Source organism: Alosa alosa, chromosome 2 (assembly GCF_017589495.1).
Source record: "Alosa alosa isolate M-15738 ecotype Scorff River chromosome 2, AALO_Geno_1.1, whole genome shotgun sequence".
Classification (NCBI taxonomy): domain Eukaryota; kingdom Metazoa; phylum Chordata; class Actinopteri; order Clupeiformes; family Clupeidae; genus Alosa; species Alosa alosa.
Window position 1 is genome coordinate 35374819 of NC_063190.1, and position 21723 is coordinate 35396541.

A 21723-nucleotide genomic window follows, 5' to 3' on the forward strand; every position below is an offset into this window, starting at 1 on the left:
GTGTGAAATTCATATGACAAAAAAACACTTTCTCTCACCACGGCACGTCATAAAGGCCTCCATTTAACCCTCCACATGTTAAATGCGGATGTACTACCACTACAGATTCACCACAACAATTCTACCACTACAGATTCACCACAACAATTCTACCACTACAGATTCACCACAACAATTCTACCACTACAGATTCACCACAACAATTCTACCACTACAGATTCACCACAACAATTCTACCACTACAGATTCACCACAACAATTCTACCACTACAGATTCACCACAACAATTCTACCACTACAGATTCACCACAACAATTCTACCACTACAGATTCACCACAACAATTCTACCACTACAGATTCACCACAACAATTCTACCACTACAGATTCACCACAACAATTCTACCACTACAGATTCACCACAACAATTCTACCACTACAAAGCCGGGCCATAAAGGCCTCCATTTAACCCTCCACATGTTAAATTATGGGATGGCTACAAAGCCGGGCGCAGTCATGTTTTATCACTCCATCTTCAGATTCACCACAACAATTCTACCACTACAGATTCACCACAACAATTCTACCACTACAGATTCACCACAACAATTCTACCACTACAGATTCACCACAACAATTCTACCACTACAGATTCACCACAACAATTCTACCACTACAGATTCACCACAACAATTCTACCACTACAGATTCACCACAACAATTCTACCACTACAGATTCACCACAACAATTCTACCACTACAGATTCACCACAACAATTCTACCACTACAGATTCACCACAACAATTCTACCACTACAGATTCACCACAACAATTCTACCACTACAGATTCACCACAACAATTCTACCACTACATCGCCGGGGACTCTAAACAGTCTTATATCGACACTCGGCATTCCGCAGGCCCGCCATGTTTTATCACTCCATCTTCTGGCCTTAATGTTTAAATTGTTGCAGTGTGTGTGTGTGTGTGTGTGTGTGTGTGTGTGTGTGTACGCCCTGAACAAGCCACCATTGTCTCCACTCCTGTCCCAGCCTCACCTCAGAACCGTTAAAAACCCGGCCGATAGAAGTCTCAGCCAGAGGACGGCCGATAGAACACACAGCCAGAGAACGGCCGATAGAAGACGCCAATAATATCCGACTGCAGCGCTGCAAAGCCATCCACCGTTCTACCACTACAGATTCACCACAACAATTCTACCACTACAGATTCGGCGCATGCGCGTAGTAATGGTTTATCAATTCTACCACTAAAGATTCAGCGCATGCGCGTAGTAAATGGTTTATCAATTCTACCACTACAGATTCAGCGCATGCGCTGTAATGGTTTATCCGGAGTTTGGCTGATAAACATAGCGATTGTTTGATTTTACTTCAGTAAACCGATGAAATCATTTTTTATTGGGTTTTTAATTCTTCACAATTACTACCTCAGAACATGAATGTTTTTTTTCCTATTTGTCGTGGTTTGACTATTATTCAGTCTTAGCCGTTTTTATTTACAAAAATTACACTGGAAACCATCACAACATGTGTTATTACACTGAGTGTAATTTAGCGGCATATATTTTAGATAGTTACATGCATCATCTCGCAGAACGCAAAAACCGTGTAGCCTATGTTGGAAAAGACGCAGGGGTTCACATTGCGCATGTGCTAGATGTACGCTGTGTGCTATGGTGAATCTGCTGTGGTAGAACTGTGGCTCTGCGGCTCTGCAGTCAGACCATTCTGGAGCGCGCAGCCAGAGGACGGGTGGGTGGCATGTTAATGGTGGCTCTGCAGGGCGGCTCGGCGGCACATGCCTTAGGCCCAGACCCTGAGTGCTCCAGCTCCTGGGAGTCCAGTGCCCAGATTTATTCTGCAGCTGCCCCACAGCCAGGGCAGTATCCTGGGAGCAGATGATCTAAACGCTCCCTGACCATGTCCCTGGAGACCCGCTGACCTGACCAGACTTATTTGTCCTACTTCTCCTTGAGAGACAAGCAGACGCGACACAGGTTAGTATACCACGCAGACACAACACAGGTCAGTGCACAGGTTAGTGCACAGGTTAGTGCACAGCACAGGTTACACTTACTGCAATCGCAATATGAACCAATGCAATTACCTAATCGCAAAATTAGATATTTTCCCCAAATGATGCAGTCCTAGAGGAGGTCGTGACACAGGTTAGTGTACAACGCAGACGCGACACAGGTTAGTGTACAACACATCTGGACATGGAGGATCAGGTGGAGGTGGAGCTGCTCGTCCTGCATATGCAGAGACACTTACTGCCACCCAAGAGTCATCAGAGTAGAGTTCAACCCCATGATACATCACAACAGCGAGGAGAAGAGGCTCATATGTGCAGACAATACCCCCACAGGTCACCACCTTCCACACTCTGCAGAACCTGACTCATGGATACTCATGCTCTGAGATACTGTGGACCACACTCTGCAGAACCTGACTCATGGATACTCATGGATGCTCTGAGATACTGGGTCTTCAAGAGCTCAAGAGAATTGCTTGCGAGAATTTCAAAACTTCAAGAGAATTGCTTGCGACATGGAATCAATTATTTATGACATTGGGATGTCAGTTGTTGGCTGCCCGTGTGGAAAGTGAACTCGCATCATGCATCACAAAACGAAACCAGATTTAACTAATAAAAACAGAAATGAAGGGACGCTGTGACGTCAGTACTTTGCTATCAGCTATCAGCAACCTGACATTAACTGATATATTAGTGTTATTAATGGCCACGTCGCTACACATACTGATATATACTGTTATTAATGGCCACATCGCTGTGATTTGTGGTGTTAGTTCCTGCCAGTGTGCTGTGAGAATATGAAAGTAGGACGAAAGAACAGAGAGAGACGTGAGGTCCTGTCCTTCAGCCTGCCGATGACCAATTGAACAGCCACTGAGGACCACACTCAGCCACGCTCGCTGCTCAGCTTTTAAAGAAGAAGGACGCCATGTTGGTTTGGGCAGACTGACACATGGGAAGCCTGAGCGCCATGGCGTCTCCCCAGGGAAGAGAGATGGATGTGGCTGTGGGGAGTTTTTTAGCGTTCGCTCATAAAGCTACATCTTCCTCTACCGTACAAACACTTTGACATCTGAAGGCTGCGCCTATGTCGGCAGGCCTCCGTGTGTGTGTTTGTGTGTGCGTGTGTGTGTTTTTGTGTGTGTGTGTGTATGTGTGTGCGTGTGCGTGTGTAGGACTTTTTGTGTGTGTTTGTATTTACGTGTGTTTGTATTAATGTGTATTTGCGCTGCGTGTGTGTGTATGTACATTGTGTGTGTGTGTGTGTGTCGTGTGTGTGTGTGTTTTCCCTTCCTGTTGGCAGAACGGCTGATTTACACACCCCTGAGCAGCAGAGGAGGCTTCTATAAGACTACAGGTGAAGCAGTGCTTCACCAAAAAAAAAGTAAAAAACACCAAAAAAAAAAATCTTATAATAATCCCAATTTTACTCCTTTGAAACAGAAATACAGTCACTAACACTAACTGTTTTATGGCGCTGTTGTCACTCACAGAATTGATTTCAGGAAAACAGTTCGTGTTAGTGACTGTATTTCTGTGCGGTGGAATGGAGAATTACAGTGAATCAGACTGCTTCACCAACTTTTCGTTTTGCTTCACTACCATAGATATCTTTCCCCATTGACTTAAATGTAAATCGAGTGAAACCCATAGACAGTAAAAGAAATGGATGAACAGACTCCGTCGTTCTCAATGGGAGGGTACTGAGTCATTTTTCAGTTGGTCCCCCCAGTACTGCGCAGACTCGCACTTAACTTCGTGACATTAGCCATCGAACTGAATCTTGTAACTCATATGATGGATACACAGAAATTCTTCTCGCACTTCCTTCGCCTTCAAAGTCATCAAAGTTAAACATTTATTTATGTATTATTATTAAAATCATCCTCACAAGTGATATCAAGTCGTGTCAATGTTGAAACTACCACACATGATCATCTTCAAAAACAGTCATGGTAAAACAAAACAAAAAAGTTATAGCCTTGAGGCTAATCTTCTTTCCACTTTTCTTAAGGCTCCGCCTTAACAATCTTTGGTAAAACTACTGTTTTTCATTAGGTTTACTTGCCTCTATGCTTTACCTTAACATAGGCTAGGCTACATAGCTTTGTTCACGAGTTTCCGTGCTGGCTGGACTACGCTTCTTATCCAAACAATACGGTTCTCTCCCTTCAGTGCGTTAGCTTCCCTTCAACCGGACATGCTAAACATTCTTCTTCTACGGGAACCTAACGCTTACGCATGCGAGGTAGTCGAAGTCTTGTTTTGCCTTTTATTGTTTATGTAGATAACACAGAAGCTAAAATATCGGTACATGATATATGTTATATGAAGTTATGGGAGTTAAAAAAAATCCTAAATGAATGGGCGTTCTATGGGGTTAGCAGAGAGTTGATAACCACTGCTCCATGGAGGCTTCTACTTCTGGGAATTCGCCTGCCCCCTTGGGTGAAACCCCAGGCGGCTCGTGGATTTTTTCCGTTTCAATTGATCCTTATGGCAGATAAGTCCCACCCGTGAAGCAGTGACCGATTGGGCAGAATTTCACACTTCCTGCCGTTGAATATGATTGACGCAACACTCTGGCCAATCACTGTCTCCATTAGCTTGCCATCACTTTTCAGTTGCCTTCAGTGACCTCAGTAGAGAGTTTCATTATGGTTGTGTAACTCATTCCACATAGTTTGTTTTACATTCATTTTGTAAGGTACATCGGATTTTTTTCTGTGTAGGGGAGAACGTTTTATTTAGAAGTATTGTGTGTAGCTCTGTGTTTTCTAACATCAGCTAGGGGGGAAAGCTTGCTAGCAGTCTCCCCACAGCTAACGTCAGTGACCCGCTAAGTCCTAGCAAGATGGATTCGACAGAAGTTTCAGGCAATGAACATCGTTGACCGCAATTTAGAGGATTCTTTACAGTTTTTTGAAATGAGGACCTATGAGTGAATGCAGAGAGGAGACCAAGAGACTTCATGTGAAATTAACACAGTTCGTGGGTGCTACAGTAAGGATAAACTTGTTCCAAGTAGGCTATGCATTAGAAAGTGCAGCTTCTCAACGTAGCCATCCTGTAAGTTCACTGATGTGTTATAACATTAGCCTATGTTGTGGATGTGTTATAACGTCTTGGCTTCCCATTTTAAATCCTCAACTTTGTCAAAGACAATTCAGAACAATCTACTTGAAGCTAAATTTCAACTACCATTTAAAAATGAAATAGACACTGATTGATTCAGAAAAAAATTCTAGTATTCTTCAGTGTATCAGGAGGCAAATGTCAAGTGGATTTTTACTTCTGTATAGAAGGAAGGCAGTGACAGAAACAAACCGGTTGGTCAAACATATGCCAGAGCAGCAGTCATGGTATAATTTCTGTATCCCAGAGGCAAGAATGTGTCTCTTAATAGGCTACTGAATTTGACATTGCTTATGGGGCATAATTAGTAGCTTAGAATATTGGAAGGTTGATGTTTCAAGATGTTGTGGACATCAACAACTTGGCATCAATACACTGCAAAAACTGCTTATCTAATACAGTCTAACCAAGTGTTATTCATCTTATATCAAGATCAGAAAATATAGTTGTTATTGTTTTCAGTATATAGAGACTTACCTAGTCACTAATTAGTGCTAAAGTGGAGATGCTCTTTTTTGGGGGCATGACCATAGATAGCCTAGTTGTTAGGAAGAGGTGGCCTGGCAACAAGCTCGAACTAAGTCTAGGGAAATTAGATGTGCTGCCCAGACCAGAGTCCCTAACCTAAGTGTGTGCAATGGTGTGGCAGTCAGTGTGTACGAACTAATAGGAGATGAAATGCAAGAGGACACCAGCTTACCTCCAAGTCCTGAACCAGCCTGCGCATTGCCTTCTCTAGGCGACCAGCCCATACGTAATTCCTACTTCCAAGAATGTTCATAGAAAAATGTGGGGAAAACCCCAACACAAAACAAAACAACGAAAATGTGTCTAAACACAAAATATATATCCAATGGAAGAAAGGGAATATTCATCAAAAGGGTCCAGGGCGGAAACCATGAGGTGCTGGTAGGCCCTAAGCAGGCCTTTCCTCATGCCAAACTGAGTTCCCTCCATTAAAGCCGCTTCATGGCTTTTATAGCTAGCTCACAGCTACCAGGTCAAAGAAGCAAACTGGTGCCCCCTTGTGGATGAGATGTGTTTGTGAAAGTGTGCCGTCTCACAAAGTGCATATCACAGGCAGCACATCGTAACATCTACACTGTAGTCTTTGCAAACAATATGTCTAACAAAAATATGCAAACTAATAATAATAATAATAATAATAATAATAATAATAATACATAAACCTTGTTTACTGTCTTGTCCAGTCTTAGGCCTACTACACCCCATTTGTGGCCTGTACTTTGAGATGGTTTTAAACAGGTCTTGATTTCACAACAAATTACTCTGAGCTCTCTGACTGATCAAACAACATAGCTTTTGTTTATGCTATGGCAGCCAGTTCAATGTCATCATGTCATATATTCAACCTCACCAACTTTGGCAGGTGTGTTGGGCACAATGTTAGTTTCCGGGGTCATAATTTCATAACTGCTTCACTAGAAAAAAATACCACCAGCCGCCACTGCTGAGCAGAGTAGTACACACACACACACACACACACATACAGTATACACACACACACACACAGACTCCCAGGAAGCAGCTTCTCGTAATGTCTTTCTCTTCCACTTTTTACTCAGTACCCAGGCTACAGCACGTGTACACACTACACACTCTACAGGCACGTTTACACACTACACACTCTACAGGCACGTTTACACACTATACAGGCTACAGGCACGTTTACACACTACACACTCTACAGCACGTTTACACACTACACACTCTACAGGCACGTTTACAAACGACACACTCTACAGGCACGTTTACACACTACACAGGCTACAGGCACGTTTACACACTACACACTCTACACTCTACAGGCACGTTTACACACTACACACTCTACAGGCACGTTTACACACTATACAGGCTACAGGCACGTGTACACACTACACACTCTACAGCACGTTTACACACTACACACTCTACAGGCACGTTTACACACTACACACTCTACAGGCACGTTTACACACTACACACTCTACAGCACGTTTACACACTACACAGGCTACAGGCACGTTTACACACTACACAGGCTACAGGCACGTTTACACACTACACAGGCTACAGGCACGTTTACACACGACACACTCTACAGGCACGTTTACACACTACACAGTCTACAGGCACGTTTACACACGACACACTCTACAGGCACGTTTACACACTATACAGGCTACAGGCACGCGTACACCCACACACCCTACAGGCGCGTTTACACACTACACACTCTACAGGCACGTTTACACACTACACACTCTACAGGCACGTTTACACACGACACACTCTACAGGACGTTTACACACTACACAGTCTTTTGACTACAACAAATCCCCCAGCCCTTACAGACACACTGGCCCCGTATACAGACATACTGGCCCCACCGCACCGTCTTTATCACTTAATGAAGTAGCCCATGGAGGTGGAGAGCCCAGGCAGCCCATGGAGGTGGAGAGCCCAGGCAGCCCATGGAGGATGAGAGCCCAGGCAGGAACACCATGCACTTTTGATGGCAGCACATAGTGCTACATGCTAGTGACTCCTACCCCTCATAACCCAATGATGCAGCACAGGCTACTACTCTGGGCTAATCAATGGGATGAGTGCTGGTAAACAGCACAGAGGACACATGCTTCTATAGATATTATAGAACACTAGAACACTAGAATAATAGTGTGTAAGGACACACTCTACAGGAGAGTCTTTTTGTCCTGTGTGCCAGGTGGGGAGGTTTGGGTAGAGTGAGTGCAAGCCCATAACGTCCCCTGGATGGCATGACTGTGCATGACAGTGTAGAGCGGTGAGGTGCAGAGTGGCATGGCGTATGTGTGCGGTGCAGAGTGGCATGGCGTTAGTGTGCGGTGCAGAGTGGCATGGCGTTAGTGTGCGGTGCAGAGTGAAGTGTGCGGTGCAGAGTGGCATGGCGTATGTGTGAGGTGCAGAGTGGCATGGCGTTAGTGTGCGGTGCAGAGTGGCATGGCGTTAGTGTGCGGTGCAGAGTGGCATGGCGTTAGTGTGCGGTGCAGAGTGGCGTGGCGTTAGTGTGCGGTGCAGAGTGGCATGGCGTATGTGTGCGGTGCAGAGTGGCATGGCGTTAGTGTGCGGTGCAGAGTGAAGTGTGCGGTGCAGAGTGGCATGGCGTTAGTGTGCGGTGCAGAGTGGCGTGGTGTGGCGTATGTGTGCGGTGCAGAGCAAAGTGTGCGGTGCAGAGTGGGTGCGGTGCAGAGTGAAGTGTGCGGTGCAGAGTGGCATGGCGTATGTGTGCGGTGCAGAGCAAAGTGTGCGGTGCAGAGCTGCATAGCGTTAGTGTGCGGTGCAGAGTGAAGTGTGCGGTGCAGAGTGGGTGCGGTGCGGTGCCGTGTGGAGACGAGGCAGCAGCATGAGAGGAAATCATGTGATCACATCACACAGGGTCTCAATTTAACTTAGGAGTCGCTTTCAGTCCCCACCTGCAGTTCATCTCAGTGCTCCATGGACTCAACCACACCACTAAACACACACACACACACACACACTAAAACACACAATACAGAGAGGAAGAACCTCAGCACACAGTTAGAGTGGAGGAGTGAGAGAGAGAGAGAGAGAGAGAGAGAGAAAGCAAGAAATCACCTAACTTTAACAAGATTGAGACACACTGTGTGTGAGGGAGGAGGGGCCATAGAGGTGTGCAAAGGACATCAGAGAGAGGGAGAGAGAGAGAGACAGAGAGAGGGAGAGAGAGAGAGACAGAGAGAGGGAGAGAGAGAATGTGTGTGTGTGTAAAAGAGAGAGAGAGAGAGAGAGAGAGAGAAAGAGCAAATGATCTGATTAAATTAAAACAACCACAAAGTCGTTACCTAACAATAATATACAGATTGGGCGCCCATAAATTGTAAATTGAAACTGGATGGCATAAAAGATCCTGGCAAGAGAGACACCAAAGAATTTGCTCCCACTGTGACCTCATGGAGATTGAGGATGAGAAACACTTCCTTCTGAGGTGCACCAAATATACTCTACTGAGAAATTCTTTTTACCCTAAATTTCTAGAAAAAACCCCACAATTTAAAGGTCTAGACGACAATTCAAAAATGAAAACCCTCCTAGGTGAGGATGAACAATCCCTACAACTCTCCGCACAGTTTGTGTTTAAGTGCCACAAACTGAGAGAAAACACATAATGGACAAAGAGCAGAAATAGCTAGCAGCTTTTTTTATTTATATATATATTTGTTTTATTATTATTATTATTATTATTATTATTATTATCATTCATTATTATTTTTTAATTAAATTAATATTATTTTTATTATAATTAATTTATTACTATTATTTAATCAACATTGTTTTGTTCTTGTATCTTATCTATTTATGTACTGAATCTGTATACATGCTTTGACAACACAAGCACTCAACAAAATTGTCATGTCAATAAAGCTTATTTGAACTGAACTGAATTGAAATTAAAAGAGCGAGAGAGAGAGAGAGAGAGAAAGAGAAAGAAAGAAAGGAAGAAAGAAAGAAAGAAAGAAAGAAAGAGAGAGAGAGAGAGAGAGAGAGAGAGAAAAGAAAGAAAGAAAGAAAGAAAGAAAGAAAGAAAGAGAGAGAGAGAGAGAGAGAGCGATAGAGACAGAGAGCAAGAGCAAGAGAGAGAGAGGAAGTGTTGAGTCAGATGTTGCAACATGTCAGCCGTTTGTGTTCTTCCTCTGTCCCTCTGTTTTCTTCATGACTGACGTCAGCTGGATGAACTCCCATGTCCTGCATGGCAGCCGTTACACCACACACACACCCCACACACACACAGCCATTACACCAAACACACACACAGCCGTTACACACCACACACACCCCACACACACACACACACAGCCGTTACACACCACACACACACAGCCAAGCTCCCCACACACACCAACACACACACAGCCAAGCTCCCCACACACAACAACACACAGACAGCCATTACACGCCACACACACCCCCCACACACAGCCGTTACACCCCACACACACAGCCGTTACACACCACACACACCCCACACACACAGCCGTTACACACCACACACACCCCACACACACAGCCAAACATCACACACACACCAACACACACACAGCCAAGCTCCTCACACACACCAACACACACACAGCCAAGCTCCCCACACACATCCAAGCTCCCCACACACACAGAGCCAAGCTCCCCACACACACACCAACACACACAGAGCCAATTGGCTATACATTGGCTATACATTAGCTATACATTGGCTATACATTTGCTTGGCCATTTTACTTCCGAGTGACTGGGCATCAGTGACCAGACCATTTGAGAGGTGGAATCAGAGATGCTGGTTTTTAAAGGAATGTTCCGGGGTAAAACGGCCTAGAACTCCAGAACATTCCTCTCTTCTCTTCTGTGACTGACTATGTGAGCCGCCAAATCAGGGGTGGCAATCATGTGCCCGTGAGCCTTTTGCAAAACGCTTGAGTGAGTGAGCAACAGCCAGCTTGCACGACAGCAGCAGCATCGGCAGTGCAGCAGCAACTTCCTCTTTCGTCCTGTAGCCACTTCCTGTCTGGTGCGATTGCGGTGCTGCTGCAGAGCTGCCTTTGAGACGAGACCTGCAGGACACAGGAAGTGGCGCTGCGCCACGACACTCGAGGGTGCCACAGAGGCGCATACCCCCCAGTGTCTTCTGTGTGTGTTCTGTGTGTGTGTGTGTGTGTGTGTGTGTGTGTGTGTGTTCATGTGAACTTGCACTCGATTCCACAACACTGATCGACACGCCACCCTCCCTCTCTCACACATAATGAACATCACCGGATGCAACACTGCTGCAACATTACGAAAGGGCCCTGTGTGTGTGTGTGTGTGTGTGTGTGTGAGACTTTTACGTGTCCCCCAAGGAGAGAGAGCTACATACAGTAGGAAACGGATGCTCATAATGAGCTTCAAAAAAATCTGTAAACTATGAATAAATGAAATATTAAATGACCCTATCGAGTTCTGTAAGTGGATACAAAGCTGAGGTGAAGCCATCACGCACATGCACAAAGACACACACACCCTCTCTCTCTCACTCATACACACATACACACACACTTTCTCTCTCAGTTAGCTCTGTGGGGTGGGGTCGTTTGGTTGAGGGAATGGAGGTTGAAGGGTTGTCAGTAAGATTCCTGGTTCTTACTTTCGTTTTTAAATTCAGTGACACAGTTGATTCAGTTAAGTTACATGAAGAAACGAAAAAACAACATCCCTCCTGTTTTGAAGTCATGGAGCAATCGTTCTCATTAAATGACATGTCCCTGGCTCAACCTCAAGCGAAGACAATGAACGCACCTTCTGAAATGCAACTCTGTTCGGGAACCAAGCAACACGGCATGATGTGATAGGCGACAAGAGAGAATGGTGAAACATGGCATGATGTGATAGGCCACAAGAGAGGATGGTGAAACATGGCATGATGTGATAGGCCACAAGAGAGGATGGTGAAACATGGCATGATGTGATAGGCCACAAGAGAGAATGGTGAAACATGTGGATCTTGAACTTCAACTGAAATCTATCTGTCCAGCTTATGTTATGACGTTATGACGGCTAAACGGAACCACACTTGTTGTATCAAGCCTGTTCCTCAGAAATAGTTACTGCACACAGAAACAGACACTTGGACAAATCTAGACAAGTTCAAACGATGCCCATTCTCTTCCTGTGCAAGCGTTTCTTCTGTTCCTGTTGTATAGGTAAATGCGCACACACACACACACGCACACACACACACCAGAGTTTCACTCTCCATTTTACAGGTCTGGGTCACCTAACCCTTTGATATGAAAATGCCTGGTTTACAATATTTGTTTTCGTAAAGATTCTCCATTAGCCTACTCCAAAAATGTCTTAAACTAAAAAAAAAAAAAAAACTTACTGTTTTTTTTATTTTTATTAAGCTTGATATATTTTCTCAAGCAAAAATAAATGCAAAATCTATCAGAATATCAACAGATGGCAACAAAACAAATTATGACATTTTTTCTATTTATATCTAAATCGAAACTACAGTCTTTTATGGCTATCATGTGATGCTAGCCATAAAAGCCTGTAGTGTTGATTTAGATATAAATAGAAAGAATTTCACAATTAATCAAAAAGTGGTGGAAGGACTAGCATGGGTAACCCTGGGGTCCATCTTATGACACATGGCAACAAAACATGCTAGCCATAAAAGACCACAGTGTTGGTTTAGAAAGAAGCATTGTGGATATTACCGGAAAAGAGACCCGGTCAACTGCATTTGTTTATGGCAACCACATCAGACTCAAATTTCCCACCAGAGCAAAGTCTGCAGCTACACACCATGTGTGAAGGACTGCTACACAGCAGCTACAAACACGCCATGTGTGAAGGACTGCTACAACACAGCAGCTACAAACCTGGGCAAGAGAACGGCACACTGCTAACTACTAATGAACACAGTATTTTTACTATAGTATCATATTAGGCCTAACTATAGTGATCCCATCACATTTTAGCATAGCAGTAGCATATTAACTATAGTGATCCCATCACATTTTAGCATAGCAGTAGCATATTAACTATAGTGATCCCATCACATTTTAGCATAGCAGTAGCATATTACCTACTAGTGCTCCCATCACATTTTAGCATAGTGATAGCATATTAGACACTAGTGATTCCATCATATTTTAGCATAGTAGCATATTAGCTACGAATGAACTTGGTCAAAATACAATGATCTTATCGTCTGAATATTGCATTTGAACACCGGTTTTAACAGGTATGTTTTCACAGGAGCAATGCTGGAGCTTATTTATGAATGTTTAATAGCCTACTATATTAGGGCATAACTCACACTAGGCACGATTCACTTGTAGGCCTACTGTGCCGGAGTACGGTTCTGTCCCGATTTTGTTCCACACTTACACTGCATACTATCAAACTGTACCCAGGCACTGCATACTATCAAACTGTACCCAGGCACTGCATACCATCAAACTGTACCCAGGCACGGTTGAGCTGCTGCGCTTTAGAATCTCTGCGTAGGTGCGCCCATAAGCCCAACTGTACCCAGGCGCGGATAAGCTGCTGAATCTCTGCGTAGGTGCCCATAAGCTGCTGAATCTCTGCGTAGGTGCGCCCATAAGCCCAACTGTACCCAGACTCCCATAAGCTGCTGAATCTCTGCTTAGGTGCCCATAAGCTGCTGCGCTGCTGAATCTCTGCGTAGGTGCCCATAAGCTGCTGAATCTCTGCATAGGTGCCCATAAGCTGCTGAATCTCTGCATAGGTGCCCATAAGCTGCTGCGCTGCTGAATCTCTGCGTAGGTGCTCATAAGCTGCTGAATCTCTGCGTAGGTGCTCATAAGCTGCTGAATCTCTGCGTAGGGGCGCCCATAAGCCCAACTGTACCCAGGCGTGGATAAGCTGCTGCGCTCTAGAATCTCTGCATAGGTGTGCCCATAAGCTGCTGAATCTCTGCGTAGGTGCGCCCATAAGCTGCTGAATCTCTGCGTAGGTGCCCATAAGCTGCTGAATCTCTGCACAGGTGCCCATAAGCTGCTGAATCTCTGCATAGGTGCCCATAAGCTGCTGAATCTCTGCGTAGGCCCATAAACTGCTGAATCTCTGCGTAGGTGCCCATAAGCTGCTGAATCTCTGGACAGGTGCCCATAAGCTGCTGAATCTCTGCACAGGTGCCCATAAGCCCATAAGCTGCTGAATCTCTGCGTAGGTGCCCATAAGCTGCTGAATCTCTGCACAGGTGCCCATAAGCTGCTGAATCTCTGCGTAGGTGCCCATAAGCTGCTGAATCTCTGCGTAGGTGTGCCCATAAGCTGCTGAATCTCTGCGTAGGTGCCCATAAGCCCAACCGTGCCGTGGCCAACCTCCACAAGCCGACCTGGGCACGGATAAGCGCATCATGCCCGCCCGGGTACGGTACGGGGTACGGAGCGATCACACTGGTCAAACAAACCGGACATTGGGGGTCAAACATACTCGGGTTACAGTACGTATGGTATAGTGTGAGTATGCCCCTGATGCAGGTTTCTGGGGCTTAAGGAACACAGGTTTCAGGGGTGTAAGGAACACAGGTTTCTGGGGTGTAAGGAACACAGGTTTCTGGGGTGTATTAAAGGAACACAGGTTTCTGTTGTGACATGGATGTCTGTGAGGAACACCGGAACATCAGGAAATGCCATCTGAGTGGACAGCAACGTGATGCTAATCCAAAAGAGGGGGTCAAAGGGGTCATGCTAACCCAAAAGAGGGTGTCAAACATACCTGTAGTCTGCCGAAGCTCCTCACACAGGCTGATGTGGGGGAACTGGAGCATTTGTTTCCATTTCTTACTCTTCCCCTTCCTATTCCCACCTCCTCCTGATGAGAGAGAGAGAGAGAGAGAGAGAGAGAGAGAGAGAGAGAGAGAGAGAGAGAGAGAGAGAGAGTGAAAAAGAATCAGTGAAAAAGCCCAACCACACACACACACATACATTATCAGATACACACTCTCTCTCTCTTTCTTTCTCTCTCTCTCTCTCTCTCTCTTTCACATTCTCTTTCACACTCTCTCACTCTCTCGCTCACACACACACACACACTAACTTTCACAACATTTTTAACAGTAGTGTGAGGTCACAACAGTCTATACATGTCTATACGTGTAGATGTCCTGCTGAGAGTACATCAGCAGATATACCTTATCTGAATCTATACAGGTGTATATCTATACGTGTAGATGTATAACTGGTCAGTTGGTTTAGGCCTCCTGGCCCTCATAGGTACTGTAGCAGTAGGTTACTCCTGACGACATCATCAGACGAGTGTAAATGATATGCTATTAGTGCCGGTTGGTGTTGTGATTCTATCACTCCACTTCTTAACCACCATTGGTACAAATATCACTCCACTTCTTAACCACCATTGGTACAAATATATTATTCCACTTCTTAACCATCATTGGTACAAATGTGTTTCTGAGCAGGAGAGTGATTCTATTACAGACCTCGCCTGCATGACCACAAATCAACTTAATGCACCGGCTGGGATAAACAACATCCCAATAACAACTACAGGGCTACACAGCAGCATGGCCGTCATACACACACACTACGTCCAGCGCAGCCCGGGAGCGGCCCAGAGGCAGGCCGGGCGTGGCCCGTATCCCCGGGGTCCCAGCACGGCACTCTCTGGGTGAATTGAGTTGAAAGTACCAAACCGAACGGGGATTTGGGACGGGGCGAAGGGGCTAGGGGGCTCTGAGAACACAAACCGCCGCTTTGTCCAGCGACACTTGTGGAGTGTGTGTGTGTGTGTGGAATTAGCCCAGGCTTGGGAGTGTGTGTGTGTGGAATCATCCAGGCCTGGAGTGTGTGTGTGTGTGTGTGTAATTAGCCCAGGCTTGGAGTGTGTGTGTGTGTGTGGAATTAGCCCAGGCTTGGAGTGTGTGTGTGTGTGTGTAATTAGCCCAGGCTTGGAGTGTGTGTGTGTGTGTGTGTAATTAGCCCAGGCTTGGAGTGTGTGTGTGTGTGTGTGTGTGTGTGTGTGTGTGTGTGTGTGTGTGTGTGTGTGTGTGTGTGTGTGTGTGTGTGTGTGTGTGTGTGTGAATTAGCCCAGGCTTGGAGTGTGTGTGTGTGTGTGTGTGTGTGGAATTAGCCCAGGCTTGGAGTGTGTGTGTGTGTGTGTAATTAGCCCAGGCTTGGAGAGTGTGTGTGTGTGTGTGTGTGTGTGTGTGTGTGTGTGTGTGTGTGTGTGTGTGTGGAATTAGCCCAGGCTTGGAGTGTGTGTGTGTGTGTGTGTGAGTGTGTGTGTGTGTGTGGAATTAGCCCAGGCTTTGAGGACACTAGAGTTGCTTCTGAGGCCTCAAAAATGCTCCTTTTCTTCTGCACAGCTCTCTCTTTCCCACACATGCCGTACTGTTAACACACAGCTCTCTCTTTCCCACACATGCCGTACTGTTAACACACAGCTCTCTCTTTCCCACACATGCCGTACTGTTAACACACAGCAGCACAGCTCTCTTTTTCCCACACATGCCGTACTGTTAACACACAGCTCTCTCTTTCCCACACATGCCGTACTGTTAACACACAGCAGCACAGCTCTCTCATGCCAAACTGGACCAGGCCAGTTACACACTGACCCATCATCAGTGCATCTGTGTGTGTCCGTGTGTGTGTGTGTGTGTGTGTGTGTAGAGGTGCAAACAGATCTGACCCAGGTCTGGAATGGATCCCCCCTCATCTGCACCAGGTCTGCATCACACATGAGGAATGTGCACATTGTAAGATCTGCAACTGGTACATACTGTAAACACACAGTCCCTTCATTCGTGTCGAGAAGCCTGCGCAACATTGCCCCCCCCACAACACTGCGCCCCCCACAACACTGATCCAAGTCTCCCTCCGAAGATGAAGGACACACAGGCTTTTGCCCCTTTTGCTGTTCCCCCAAAGGACATGCTGCCCTCCCCAAAGGACACCACCTTTTGCCTCCCCAAAGGACACCACCTTTTGCTGTCCTCCCCAAAGGACACCACCTTTTGATGCCCTCCCGAAAGGACACCACCTTTTGCCCCCATCTACCCCAGCTCTAGAACACCAATGTCAGATATTTGCAATTCAAAAGCTCTCAGCAGTGATGGTGTGACAGCAGATCTAGCGATGCATCAAGAGGTGAACGTGATGCAATGCCACACTCGGAGTGGTGGTGGGGGTGGCAAAGGGTGTCTGAAGAGGGTGAAAGATTATACAAAGCCCCAACACAGATAACGATGAAGCCACCAAAGATATCAAGGGGCGCTGACAGTGTCTGAGTCTGTCTGGGATATGGCTGAGATTTGGCCCTCATTTGGCATTGAGGCGTTATGTCCACAGTACATGAGAGAGGACACAGACCACACACTGAAACCTAGGCGTGCTGCTTTTCTGAAGGATGCTGGCGATGCATCCAGAAATGGGGAAGCGAGTGTGCTTGTGGCCTGTCGCCACGGTCACCATTCAAAAGAATGCCAAAGAGCGTGGCAGTGAACAGGACCAGAAGAGTTTTCGACCAGAAGAGACTTTCGATCATCTCACCCTGCGCTGGTTGCTTTGGTGATTGGGTATGACAACACAAGACAGGCAGGCAGCATGTGTGAGACAGGGACCCCTGTGGACTCAAAGGCAACAGGCAGAAGGGGTTGGCAGACCCACTTACAAACACAGGCAGGGAAACTAAACAAGAGCTACTTCTGCCAGTTTAGCTAAATATACTAAAAGCAACCACCTGGCATGCAGTGATAGTGGCCATATCGGTCCTCAAAACTCGAACTGCAAAAACTCAATCTGGCCCAAACAACATGCTGTAGCAGCAACAGCAATTTCAGTTAAAGCATGACAGTGCTGCCGCGCGCATCACTACTGGGACTAGATTGCTGCTCTTAGCGCGAGGCTAAATAGACTGTTCTGTTTCATTAAGGGAAACCTGGCTGACACGAGACATGCACAGCAAACCTCAACAATCACACAGACTTCCTGTTGTTGGGCCAACGGAGGAATGGGGCTTAAAGCTTCACCTGCAGCTGTCAGACAAAGGACCGGCAAATACAAGGAAATACAAATACAAGACCGGCAAATACAAGGTGCAGGACTAAAGCCACATGTAAATCGTTGGCTGTTTCATTCATTTCTATTCATACGTGTGCAGTTCTGTCCTCATAGTTGTAAATGAAATAAATAAATAAATAGGAACGTCAAGTTTCACTTCTGTTGGTGCAAGACCATGGGATATTCTAATACACCCGCCCTTCAGAGTGCAAAAACTTTCGACTCATAAAATCCGTGCTCCAGTTCACAAACAAAAGAGTTAACGACGTTTTCCTAAAATGTACAGATAAAAATGTATAGATAAAAAGCTACACTGTTACATTGAGCAAGCTTACAGTTCATAGCTATTGTGTTACATTAAGCAAGCTGACAATTATTACCACTGTGCGCATCGGAAATTATTCACTTGTAGGCTATAGCCTACTACAGCTAAACTATGAATTTTGATTCAGCGTAGCAGAAGGAATTCCAAAGTAATAAACACGGGCAGTCAGTCCCAAGACCGTTACACCTGCTGCAAGCTCAAGGGAAAAAACAAGGTTTACGTGGTCACCATGATGAAAGTGTACAGGCAGCCTTGACGTTTCTCTCAATTCAATTTCACTATGCAAAACCTTATCATAGGTTGTCATCATTCCAAAATGCCATCTCTGTAATCCTGGACAGTCAAATCGCTGTTGTCGACTGGGTGGATGGAAACCTGGTCGTCTTCACTCATGACCACTATATTTCGGAACCGTTTTAACATATATCTAATTGTAAATACGATGCTATCAACATGCACGGGAGCTGTCTTCGTTGCAGTAGCGTACACTTGTCCGAATGACAGTTCCATCCTTTACGCCTGTCCATCTGAAGGGTTAAGATGGTCTTATGTCATCTAAAACGCACAATCAAGACATCGATATACAGGCCCAATCGATCCAAATGTAATTGTTAGAATATAATGTCTACAACTATCATATTTGGCCTTGGCTTCCTCTGGGAGTCCCCACGTTTGGCAGCTGTGTGATACGATTAAAACGTGTTGGTGTCAGCCGCCGAAGCGCTGCCCCGGAGGTTCGTCGGCTCTTACCTTCCCTCGCCTTGATGAGGACAGTGTTGGCCACGATATTCTCGAGTTCCATGGTTTCATGGGGTAGCAAGCACCACAGGCCCGACCTCGTCGCCGGGTTGGCAGTGAGCGTGTCCTCCCCCTCTCCCCCCCACGACGGAATATAACCCTTGAATGACTCCCTTTGCCGTTGTCGTTAGCTTCTCTTTTTCTCCGCCCCCAAATCTTCAACTACGTCGCTGCACTTCAAAATGCTCCACCCTATAACGCTCCGCACTGTCCAATCGCAGCTGTCCAGAGCAACCCACCTGAAAAAGTAAACTCTCTGGCGTACGGCCAATCAGACCGAAAGAGAGCTTCCTGGTGCGTCTGTCAATCTATCCATGTTCTTCAGACCATGAAGGGGGAGAATCGAGGGCGCGTGGATATTGAACGGATGTCATATCACAATGAACACATCCGCTATTTCATTCCTTGCAGTGTGACAGCATGTAAAACTCGGACCTACTCTGCTGCCTTGCCACGCCCAATGATTCGTGTGTAAGCCAACATTTAATGGGGGTAATACTATAGGGACATCTAGAGGCATGTAGCCTACTGTATTAGTCAAGTGCAACCCCATAATCCAGATAACATAGACAGATACATACATACATACATAGACAGATACAAGTTTTTTCACCTGCATGGGTAGGCCTGAAAGAGGGCCTATTTGGATTTGCTCATCAATATTTTAATTATTTGAAAACAAAATGTTAGAAATCCGATAGGTCCAGCTGATGTATACAGATTACAGATGGCTCACAGCTCTGATAGAAGTATCTTCCTTTGGTTGTTACAGCTACTTGCTTTGAATGGTGAAGAAGTTGAGCCTCTTTAAAAGCCGACAGGCAGCACTACTGAAAGGACATGGCATTTAGATATCCATCTCCCCACTCTGCTGCTGTTCCTTCAGAAATTCTATTCTTACCCCTGAAGTCTCACGATCAGATTGCCAAATAAAGTCAAGATAAACACAGAATGACTTACAAATTTAATCTGACATCTGAACTTCATAATATTTGTATTATTTCAAGAATAGAATCTGTGAGAATTTGTTAATTTGTTTCGTTGCCAGGTATTACATTTAAAGGTTGGCCAATACACACGTATCATTTTGAATCAATATAAAATAACTGTCATGCCAGAAGCAACATTTAAATAACGCTTTATCACTGCAGTGTGCAGCTCACCTGATTGGTTGTGTTGCCGTGTAGACATTGCGACCTCTTATTGCATTTACACCATAATGACAAGATGACACTGTTGTGCCACATGACTTTCAGTATCATGCAGCCTACTTATCTATAGTTTATTACACAATTATGGCATTTAACATTATATTCAACAGCCTACTTAGTATAGTATAGTATAGTATAGTATATATACTTTTTTGATCCCGTGAAGGGAAATTTGGTCTCTGCATTTAACCCAATCGGTGAATTAGTGAAACACAAACAGCACACAGTGAACACACAGTGAGGTGAAGCACACACTAATCCCGGCGCAGTGAGCTGCCTGCTTCATCGGCGGCGCTCGGGGAGCAGTGAGGGGTTAGGTGCCTTGCTCAAGGGCACTTCAGCCGCGGCCCACTGGTCGGGGCTCGAACCGGCAACCCTCCGGTTACAAGTCCAGAGTGCTAACCAGTGGGCCACGGCTGCCCAAAGTGGGCCACGGCTGCCCAAACCGCCCATACTTATCTATGTTTATTATTCAACAGCCTACTTAACAGTGTTTATTACACAATTATGGCATTTTACATTATATTCAACAGCCTACTTACCTGTGTCTATTACACAATTATGGCATTTTACATTACATTCAACAGCCTACTTACCTGTGTCTATTACACAATTATGGCATTTTACATTACATTCAACAGCCTACTTACCTGTGTCTATTACACAATTATGGCATTTTACATTATATTCAACAGCCTACTTACCTGTGTCTATTACACAATTATGGCATTTTACGTTTAAATTTGGTGTTATTGTGCAGGGAGCTGATGCTAAGCTCATGAAATGTAGTCATGGTGATGGGGGTTGTTTGAGTTCAGTGTTACGAAATACTACATGAGTTGCACAAGCAGTTGTCTTGACTGGTGCTTCTGTGTTTTAGTTGCATCAAAGTGTTGTAACTATAAATTGTCTTTGAAGTACTACATACAGACCTCTCAGAAGGTGATTATATCGCCCCAACCACTTGTTATCCTGTACAACCTTTTCTGTCTTTCTTCCCATCTCTCTCTCTCTCTCTCTCTTTTCTTCCCTCACACCTCCCTTCCTCCTGTTGTGTTATCATTCTAGCTATGGCTATGAAAGAGAAGACTCTGTCACCAGAGCCTTGTGGCTTAGAGCAGCTGTATTGTGTAGATGGCACTTCCCCAAAGTGTCTGGGCTTTGGGTGAGGGTTGAGATAAGTTGACGTCTTGCACAGTGGTATACTCACACTATGGGGAGGCACAGACACGTGTTTGCCCATAACAGCATTTACAGAGTGGGCAAATATGTTCCTAATCATTTTCTACTTCTGTCATTTTTAACTGAAATTATTAGTAAACTGAAAAGACTATTAAAACTATTAAAACAAGTAAAACTGACTTTGTTTTAAACTGGTGTACTGCTGGATGGTTGGTGTCTCACATTAAAAATGTTTGTAAATATTAAACTACTGACCTGGGGTGTGTTTCCCAAAACCATAGTTGTTAACCTGTAAGCAACTTAGTTGGTTGGCAATGGGAAATTGCATTGCAACCAACAAAGTGGAAAAGTTATGGTTTTAGGAAACACGGCCCAGTTTAGTCATGGATGCAATCATCATAGGGTCAAAGGTCACAG

At 45.2% G+C, this 21723-nt stretch overlaps 1 protein-coding gene across 1 annotated transcript in view; it reads right to left on the reverse strand.

Moving 5' to 3' along the window:
* The window catches only part of grk6 (G protein-coupled receptor kinase 6), a 70020-nt gene extending 50854 nt beyond the window's left edge, over positions 1–19166 (reverse strand). The window contains exons 1-2 of the mRNA XM_048233766.1: positions 18866–19166; positions 14489–14584 (exon numbers count right to left, since the gene is read on the reverse strand). Of these exons, the coding sequence (XP_048089723.1) occupies positions 14489–14584; positions 18866–18917 (148 nt within the window). The 5' untranslated portion in view covers positions 18918–19166. The remainder of the gene's footprint in view (positions 1–14488; positions 14585–18865) is intronic.
* Between the last annotated feature and the right edge of the window lie 2557 nt (positions 19167–21723).